Below are 10428 nucleotides of genomic sequence, written 5' to 3' on the forward strand. Positions count from 1 at the left end.
TTAATGTATGTCTAGCATGAATGAGACTTATGCTTTAATTTTGGCCCCTGAGCACATCTTCACAAAAAATGCAATTACTGGAAATACCATGACTGTAGAGATACAATTAAAAGTCTTCTAGCTGCTACTGAAAACACATCAGTAGAAGGGTCTTAGGAGTAAAAATACCACTGCTTGGAAAGACTGTCAGTGAACGTGAGATATTAATCTCCCCTGATGCAAGCTACAGCAAGCATCGCTCTTCCTCTTCATTGTCAAAGCCCATCTTTTCTGTGCTTTTCTGCATTGAGTATTATCAACAATATTAAATAAAATCATGACAGGGTGTTTACAGACCCCAAACTCTTCCAGGCTCCCGTCTCCTTTCCACCTATCTCAAGTAGTATTACCCAGAAAGAGCATCATGTGCCGCAGTGACAGGACTGGGAGGAAGTGGGACAGAGGCTCCTGGGGCAGGTTAGACACGATCCTGGGGTGAGAGGCAGGGCCATGGCACCAGAGGGCAATGCATCTCCCAGGAGGGCCCTCGGAGGCTCAGATGGAAGATGCAGACTTGTTGTTTCTTACATGTTCTGTTGGGTTTTACTGGTACTCTGCCCCAAAAATGACAGTGGTCATTGGCTTCCTTAGCAAGCATCAAACAACAGAACTAAGCTGTACCTTTTTCGTCTACTCCTAATGTAATTTTTCTTTTAATAAAGCCGAGTGTCTGGCATCAGATAGGGGCTTGTCCTGGTTTCAGCTGGGGTGGAGTTCTCATTTAATATGAGAAGAATGTTGGTAACACCCTGATGGTTTAGTTGTTGCTAAGCAGGGCTTACACCAGTCAAGGCCTTTTCAGCTTCCCCTGCTCTGCCAGGTGCACAAGAAACTGGGAGGGGGCACAGCCAGGACAGCTGATCCCAACTGGTCAAGGGATTATCCCACACCGTATGATGTCATGCTCAGTATATAAGCTGGGGGAAGAAGAAGGGGGGGATGTTTGGAGTGATGGTGTTTGTCTTCCCAAGTCACTGTTTCGCATGATGGAGCCCTGCTTTCCTGGGGATGGCCGAGCACCTGCCTGCCTGTGGGAAGTAGGGAATTAATTCCTTGTTTTGCTTTGCTTGCGTGCGCAGCTTTTGCTTTCCCTGTTAAACTGTCTTTATCTCAGCCCACGAGTTTTCTCACCTTTACTCTTCTGATTCTTTACCCTATCCCACCATGGGGGAGTGAGCGAGCGGCTGTGAGGGGCTGAGTTGCTGGCTGGGGTTAAACCATGACAGGGCTGCATGAGATTTTGTAGTCCAAGGCTCCAAGTTGATAAAATAAGTGTAAAACCAACAATAAATGTAAAATGACATGACGAATCATTCCGTTACAGTGATCTGCCTATATAGCTCGCTGTTTCTGAAGGCAAATGCACAACAGCTTGGAGAAGTTACTCTGGGAGGCAGAGCAACCAAATTACCTTTGAATCAGAAAACTAATGAGGCTGTAAAACCCCAAGTAAACTTTCAAATCACTTACTTTCCTTTAGTCACCCTTGATTTGCGGGGGGCGGGGAGACAAAAACCACCACAGGGGAAAAGAGACTCAGTGGCTCATCTTGCCGTGTTTTGGAGTGAGTAATGCCAAGGGGCTTTGGGTTTGCTACTACCACTACAGCCTCTCCCAGGGCTCCCCAAAGGAAGCTGCCTGGAATAGCTGCTGCTGGAAGTGTCAATTTGTCTTCATTGCCACAGCTCAAAGAAGAAAAATTTTGGGGGGGAACACTCACGTACAGTGAAACGAGAAGCAAACATTTCAGAGCTATTAAAGATGAGCCCTAACCAGCTGAAGGAGAAATCCAAAATGACGCTGGTCTCGATGCTGCATAGCGCCTTCAGATCAAGCCCCTGTGGCACGGAGACCCTTTTGAGCCACACTGCGTACAGCTGGGTAGGAAGTTTTTTCTATGCTTTATTTTTTTAATCTTACTTTATTCAGGCCTTAAGCTTTGGGTTAGTGCCCTGTGAAGCTACCCTGCCGCTGCCAGACTCATTGTGCTGACAAAGCAGCCCAGGAAGCTGTTGGGAGCATCGCTGTTAAAAAGATAGGGATTACCTGCATGCGATCACCTTTCTCACCATCCCCATTGCTGCTCTTTCAGAATAGCTGAGCAAAAACCACCTACCTCAAGTCCTGGAGAGACGATGAGTTGGGCGATACATGTGGCTAACCATTTAAAGTGTCTCTTTATTAATCTGTATTCCTCTTATGTACTGGGGACTGAAGAAACCATCCCTTCCTCTGCTCCTCCCAAACTAGGACTGATGTCTCCCTAAGCTCTGCAGCTGTACTGGGCTTGTGATTGTGTAACCTTTTTCTGAAAAGGGAGGTTGGTTTCCAAAGACTTAAAATGGCTGTCACTGCTGTTTTCTTTCTGTTGTCTCCTCTAAAATGCCACCCTCCAGGTAACTTTCATAAGCTCCATGCTGCTACTTGAATACCTGCCCCCCACATACATCTCTTCTTTCTGTTCCCGATTCCTTGTGTTTTCTCTGCTGGTAACTACTGAGGTCCTCATCTGTTTTTCCTTCTTGCCAAAATATTGTTTTACCTAAGCCTGGATTTCTCTACCCTTTGTATTGATTGATAGCTGTAGTACGAGAGTGAGGGCACAAAGCTGCTTGCTGTGCTTTCTTCAGCTGGCTCCTGTTTTTACGGCATCGTAGTTCACAGAATGCCTTTTGGGACAACATCACACAGACTGTGTAACATGGGTTTGGCTATGCCTATGTCAGAAGAACAAAAAAACCCCCATAGTATCAGTAAAACAGTAAGAAACACTGCAGAACTCTCTCCTCCTCGTGTCCTTCCCCGCCTCATCCCCCAAGACCTACCTGTGCAAAGTACACTAATCACCCTCCATCGTGTGTGTAAGCACTTCAGAAGGACAGATGGGAAGGTTTAGATTGGACATCTCTTCCAGCTTTGGAAGGCTTCAGGATTGAGCAGATGCTGTCTCCAATGTCTCCTCGACGCTTCTGGGTGACAGAAAGATCGGCAGTTCCAGCGGACGGTGCAGCAAGCCACTCTGGCTCCTTGCCCTTTCCTGCTGCTTCGTTGCTGTGCTTCCCACACCCATGAACAAGGAGGCACATCCCAGCCTGCTTGGACACCGGTGAGTGCTTGGGAGAAAGGGGAACCATCCCAAACGCCATGGAAGTGCAGTACCGCCATTCTCAGGGCAGGCAAGACCTTTAATGGTGTAAACCTGTCCACTGGAGTACTGGCAACCGCCCTAGCAACAGAGCAGTTTTGCTCACTTCTTACCCCCCGCCCCGGCCATTCTAGCGTCGGTGTTTTTAGCATGAGGAATAACTTCCCCCTCACAGCAGCCATTCTTCCCAAGAGCACATGCACCATCGCCCCTTCCGTAGCAGCAGACGCAGAGCGCATGGCAGGGCGTGTTCAGGGCTGCAGAGGAATTTTGTGACAAGACTGAGTACTGCAAGTCCAACATCATCTCCTCTCTGCAGAGCAGGGCAATTTTCAGGCTCTGCATTTATGCACGCGCATCTTTAAACATGCAGTTCACCTCTTTTTATACGTTGGCACGGCACGTCTTGCTATTGGCTGGATCAACCCTGGATCACGCAATAAACGCGCTCTGGAGGTAGCTCAGTGTTTACAAGAATTAATCTGAAAAGAGGCTTAGCTGAAGGCCCTCGGATGCCAAGAGATATTAAACGAGATTTTATCACGTATGTAATTATTTATTGAGCTGAGAATCCATACAAGGTAAACAAATGTTTACACTATCATACAGTAAGCATTTCCAGGGCTTAATAAAAATGATTGTCACTCACTGTGCTTCACAAAAAAATTCATTTTAATGAATAAATAATTTGATGAAATCAAAAAATATTTACAATATAAACAAATGAAAAAGCTTTGGATATATTAATCTGAGCATCCTGTATTTTGCATTTTCTAACTGTACTTCTATCAAGATTCTCTCTCTGAAATGGTACAAAGTGGATAGAAATTACAGCTCAACAAAGTTAACATGATTTAGTACATGTCTTTCCATTAGTTCAGATAAGCTACATATGATTCATTTGTTATGCACGTGTTAGAATACAAATATAACTAAAATCATTTATTATCAAAATGCCGGACAGCATTCTCCACAGAACAGAAATGTACACTAGGCTGTGACAATAACTGAGAATCACAGGCAACGAAATATAACCGAAAAGTACAAATTCCTTCATAAGAATATAATTGTGCTCTCTTATTTACCAGAGGACTATGCTGCTTCACCACGTCAATGGCTATGTATGATACAGTGTTCAACAACTGCCATGTGGTTCGGTGTACGGTCGTATGGGTGTCAAGCAGCGGCATTAGAGTGGAAAATGGGCAGTGCAAGCGGTTTTATAAACATCTTTTGGGGCTCTTAAAAAGAGCCAATTGTACAAAGCAGTATAAGCGTAACACTGAGAAGTCTTCACCTCATTTACACAGATATCATGAAGCGACTTGCTTTGTTTGCGGTGGTGAAAGGAGGGACTTTGTGCTGGTTACGCCATCAGCCGGAATTCAAGTATTCCAAAGCCACTTCATAGCAGAATTTGTATTGATCCTGAAAAATCAAAAGAAAAACCACAAAGTCAGTTATTGAAGGAACTTAATTAAGGGGATCAATATTTCTCTTCTGTTAAAATTACTTACTGTCAGCTGTTGTCAATGGGAACCAGTTTGCAAATCCGATTTATATTCAGGTAAGAAAATCTTTGTATTAACCAGACAATAGACACTACCACACCGTAACTTACGGCACTGCTCATATCAGATGTGTATTTAGCTGCTCTAATACGCCTGTATGAGAAAAATTGACTATGCGCAAGCAAATTGACTTGCAACCCTTCTGTCATCTGCCAAAATGCTCATGTAGCACTTTACCGGAACTGGAGTTATTGAAATTCCTCCCTGGAAATGTTTATCTTAAAATAGATCCAGCGTCTAGTACTTCCCAGATTGCAACTTTTATTTTAATGCCGTTCATACACTTGCTACATTTCAGGGCAAGAGCTGCTTACTGTTCCTCCTCTATGGGCAGCCCAAACCCACGCTGAAATACTGTCCCCTTCCAGTGCAACAGGCCTGCGAGATCAGGCCTGAGCTAAATTAATCGAATTAATTCCAATTAATTTTAAGCAATTAATGGTGATGCATATGTTAGGCTCTTTAACAGCTCTTCTGTTACCCAGGCCAAGTCCTCAGGTGCCAGCCCTGTGCGTCAAACACAGCCCCGCCGGTTTTATTTGCAACTGCTTGGAAACAGAGCTGGTCCCAGGGAATATTGCAGTATTTTGCAGTATCACAACTATTTAAATGAAACAAAAAAGCTGAAAGAAATAGTAGGTGCAGGTTTCCTGAATCCAAGGGCTCTGACTTCTAAAAATTCAGTTTGGAAATACCTGCCAGTTTTATGAGTATTTCTGCCACTGAAATGCCTCTTTCTCTTATGCACTTTAATCAATTAATAAAAGATACCTAAGCATGTGTTATCATATAGGAACAACAACAGACTTAACTAGCTGACAGCACTCAGCCTTCACCTTCCCAACATCGCAAGTAGGAAGATCACGATTACGCTTCAGGTACATTCTCCTTTCCATCGACACAAGCATTTTAAAGGATTAACTCTTTCGGCCTGTACTTGTGATTTTGGGTCACATTTTAGCTGAGAAGAGAGTCCGCCTTAACATGTACGAGACCAAATAATATTACAACAGTCAAAAAGCTATTAGCAAGCACGGACAATTTCTAAGTTCTTTTGTTGAGAGCTGTTGCTTTAAAAGAAAACAGATCTTAGGTGCACATATCACCTAAGTTATGAACGAGTTGTGTGTGAGGTTTTAAGATCCTGCACGCTTCCATGAACTGCTTGTGTCTTCTTCAGAATGAGAAAAGAATAGAAAAGAAGAAAGGAAAGAGAGGAGTGTTATGTAAATTATTCCTTTTCTGCTTTTATTGCGTATGTGTTTCTAAATAAATGAAGATTATTCTATAACTTCATAACAGATCAAAACAAGAGATCAGCCACTCATCCATTTCCATTTTCCATGCTCATTTTATGCTGATTTACTGATCCAGCAGAATAACTGTCCTTTTTAGTAAACTAAATGCCTGTCTTAAAGAGCAGATATATATTATTTCCCACTGTGTTCACTCACGTGTCCTTTGTACACTTTTATTATTCACTTGATGGTGGATATTAAAAGTCTCTTTACGTTAGCTAGCTTCAGAGAGGTATATTTACATTTTTTTTCCTAGGACACCTATGGGTAGGTCCAATAACATTTATCACAAAATACTTTGGGCTTTCTGTAACAGACATTTTGTGATACCATGTATTACCTTTGTATGATGGCTGAAGAATTTAACAGATTTCCATATTGTATGGATGTGGCATTCAGATTTGTACACTTGCAGGAAAAGCAAAGGTTTCAATGAATTAAGAGATGAATCTCTAAATAGGGGCCGTAAAGATTGACCTTCCTCTAGTCAGAAGATGCATAACAGGTATTGATAAAGCAGCCTGGAAATTATTTTTGTGAAACACTGTTATAATTCTGAGCATTTCATCTTTCACCACAGAATTTTACAAAGGTAGATGAATACTACTGTTCTCATTTTTCAGATACAGAAACTGAGGCAAAGAGACGTTAATATAAGAAAGGTCGGAAAGGGTAAAGTCAGTAACGGGATCAGGAAAAGAACTCAAGTGTCCCAATTCCCTTTTACCATGAAACGATCTACATGGAAATCGAAACCTCGCTAATTCAAATATTTGTTCCTACGAAGTAGCAGACTAAGATTGAAGAGATGTGGATCTAACTCTGCTTTGTCAGTGAATTACATGATAATGGGAAAAATCCTGATTGTCCCCTGCCTTCGTTCCTCTGTCTGTAAAACAAGGAAAACAATAGTGATCACCTTCACAAGTGCTTTGAAATCTCCTAATGGATAGACCTAGCAGGCCTCTCAATGGCGTCCAGACGTTCTCAATACCATGGTCCATTTACTAAAAGCTATTCTTACACTCTAAAATAATACATTTAGCTTTTGATTAAAAAAATTCTCTGCTGAAAAATGGAGACAGCTGCCTGGCAAATCTATACCTGGTGAACTGTCACAAATGGGAATTTATAGAGAGCATTTTCTTCAACTGTACATCTTCATACTGGTAATTTTCTTTTTATTTCTATAAAATAAATGAATAAGAGATCAGTGAGTTCTGTGGACTTAAGCTCTGGGAGAACAGAGAACAGCAGGCCTGCCAAGTCTCTATCCAAACTACACTATCTGAATGAAGAAGTAGGACATTTTTCTTAATATCTAGGAAATAAAAACGTATGGCGCTCAGCATGATGATTCTCCTCCTGAGAATATAAACTAGAGGAAGAGAAGCCAACTCAGCTGCTCCCTCCCACCACTGCGAAAGCGTGATAGTTTCTCACTGATAGAAGATTCACAGTTCCACATTGCTGGCTCTGTGGTGCTGCTTGTAACCCCCCTCCTTGCTTTGCGCAGCCGGCAACATCTGGCTTTTTTCCATGAGCCTGGCCAGAGCAGGGCCTAAGGGAGGCTCTGGGACTTCACAGGTAGGCTGGATGAGAGCACTGCAACGGAGGACGTGGTGGGAGCCATTCTTCTGTGGGACAGATGAGGTCCAACGATACGTGTGGTGGGGAAGCGGATAACCCTACCCACCTACACATGAGCCTGAACGCCTCACCCTTCCCCGAAGAAATTCCTGCTTTCTGCCCATTCTCCAGTGTGTTTCACACCCAGATCTCAGTAGCTCGTCTGACAGAGGAGAATCTCTCCTCAAAGTGCAAGAGGCTGGACCAGCTCTGCGAGATGCCTCCTGCCTCACCCCGGGCACTCTGTAGCAAAGACAGTGAAATATGACCCTAACTTGTTTAACCAGAACTTACAAAATTAGCTCAGATTGGTTTAGCATCCCTGAAGCTGCCCAGATGCTGCTTCCTCCTGCCTATGATGCTAAATCGAACACAGCTGCCTCTTAAGCAGCCACCTCTACAGCAGGATGTTGTAAACCAGTGTCTTTTATAACCCAGGCTTCAGAATAGGGTATCACACTACACCCATCTCCAACTACAGAACTACACACTGGAGTATAAGAACCTGCTGGTTTAAGCTGTTCTGCAGCTCTTCTGGCATAGCAGCTGGCACTTCAGCAATTCTCCATTTTAAAAAAAAAAGCTCATAAAACACTCTCTAGGAAAAGAATTGTACATGGCCACTTGTTTCTGAACTTCTTTAATCTTTCTATGAGATAGAGCAACCATAATTAAATGCAATATTCTGGATGTCAAACTGAAATTCGTGGCTTTGATAAATATTAGGCGATTAAGCTATTTATAAAATATATAATTTGAAAATCTGGCATTTCATTTTACATAACTATTATTTCTACCATGCAAGGGCTGCTCTCCACTTGGCTCAGCCTGCTAGAAAAGAAAATTAATAAGGATGTTCGGCTGAAAGTTTAAAACTCTTAAAAAATTCAAATGAACAGAGACAAAGTCTCCTCGGGAAGAAAGCAGTGTAAAAATACTCTTACAAGTGAAGTGACTTCATTATCCCCTTTGAAAATGACTTGCTTGCTTTGTGAACAACTCCCACTGCAAATCCTGGAAATCTTACTGAGTCTTCTGAGAAAAAGGAACATTTTCTATTTAGTGGTGCAGTTAAAAAGCTCGTACCAGAAGGTCCACCATGTTAGGCTTATTATTCCTCAGTGTCTTCACAGCATGGAATACGTCAACAGCCCTCTGATGTCGAAGCATTTCACAAACAATACTGATTGCACAAAATGTCCCACTGCGGCCACCTCCATTCCTATAATAAAAGCGATAAAATGGTTCAGTTACGATTGACTCTATGTTACAAGTTCATACAGCACTGGGGGTGACTACAGAAGGCATGAGTACCGGTAGGGAGAAACCACAGAACATTCCTGCCCCCGAAGGCTGCCAAACTCCAGGCAGAACATGATTTTTAATTGGAATTAATGGGCTGAGAGATCTCAAAGCTTATGATTCAGAATTCAGCAGGCTGAAACCCTGGGGGGAATTGAACAGCTGAGTTTTGTACCACCCTTCAGTGAACACTTGAGATGGCACAAAGAAGATGCTAAAATAAGGACAAGGTATTTTCAGATTCAGTTCAACATCCCTTTGCACTGTAAATGCACGAGGCTGCAATGAGCATCAGGCCTGGAAATGTTATAGAGAAAGTGCATCTTTGAGATCTTTTATTCCAAATGCTGGTGCTTTCCTCCTGCACCCAAAGGCATTTCAGAGGAACAGCAGAAGTGCCAAAAATCTCCTTTGTGGGAGCCCTTCTGGTGGCACGAGGCGGTGCTTGCGACATTCCCCCGGCTGATGTGCTCGCTCCCTCTCAGAGGGGCCAGCTGCCTGGCAATGACTACTGTTAAAAGTGTATGTATTCCCCCTCCACCCACGGTATCAGAGGATGAGAACCTGAAGTGACTTGCTAACAAAGAAGCCAAGCACAAATGTTCATATGCATGATCAAATACAGTATTTAGTAACACTTTATCCCCGGTTATTTTTAATCTTTAAGAGAATCTCTCTCTTTCTGGAAACCCTATTATTTCTACGGCTATTCTAATCAGAATCTTTAGGCTGTGCTTCACCGAAAATAATAAACCTTAATAATTACCAGAGTGCAGACTAGTTAGGTAGCGGGTCTTTCAAACCAGCTTCGCAAATGGTTGATTTTCAAAGGAAGCTACAACGTCGCACATCTGTCACATCCAGGCAGTATGAAAAGAATGCTCTCTGCTGCCAAAACATTGCCTGATATTGTGGGACTCTTTGAGAATTTTAATTAAAATAAAGTCATTTAAAAGGATTATAGTAGAGCTTTTTCTTTCTTTACTGCCTGGAAGTGACGCATGTGTGATGTTGTACAACTATTTAATATCATCAGCCACCTCAGAGATAACAGTAATTTGCACTTCAAAAGGGTCTTTTCAGCTACAGATCTCAAAACATTAATTAATCACACTGCACAATGCTCCTTTGATGAAAGTATTATTATCCCCATTCTACAGATGGGGAAACTGAAGAGCAGTGACTTGTTCAAGGTCAGTGATAGTGGGAATTATTAATACACTCTTAGATTTTCCTCCATCGTTCTAACAGTCAGTAACTGCACACCAAACTTTGGGAATTTATTGTCTACTCTCGGGCCCCAACTTCTGAAAGCGCATTAGCATGTGCTTTTCCTATTAGCATGTCCCTTCTCCATCATGGCAGCATCTTTAAGCAGATGTTCAGAGGAAGAGGGATACAACTTCGAGCACCGAAGACTTGGTTTCAAAAGACCAGCTCCTGC

The 10428-nt window shown here is 42.7% G+C and overlaps 1 protein-coding gene across 1 annotated transcript in view; it reads right to left on the reverse strand.

Annotated features, from left to right (window-relative positions):
* Positions 1-4558: 4558 nt before the first annotated feature.
* The window catches only part of PTPRM (protein tyrosine phosphatase receptor type M), a 376482-nt gene continuing 370612 nt past the window's right edge, over positions 4559-10428 (reverse strand). Inside the window, exons 34-35 of the mRNA XM_035895918.1 lie at positions 8769-8904; positions 4559-4612 (exon numbers count right to left, since the gene is read on the reverse strand). Coding sequence (XP_035751811.1) covers positions 4559-4612; positions 8769-8904 — 190 coding nt within the window. The remainder of the gene's footprint in view (positions 4613-8768; positions 8905-10428) is intronic.

This window comes from Egretta garzetta, unplaced genomic scaffold, assembly GCF_000687185.1.
Source record: "Egretta garzetta isolate BGI_Z169 unplaced genomic scaffold, ASM68718v1 scaffold160, whole genome shotgun sequence".
NCBI lineage: Eukaryota > Metazoa > Chordata > Aves > Pelecaniformes > Ardeidae > Egretta > Egretta garzetta.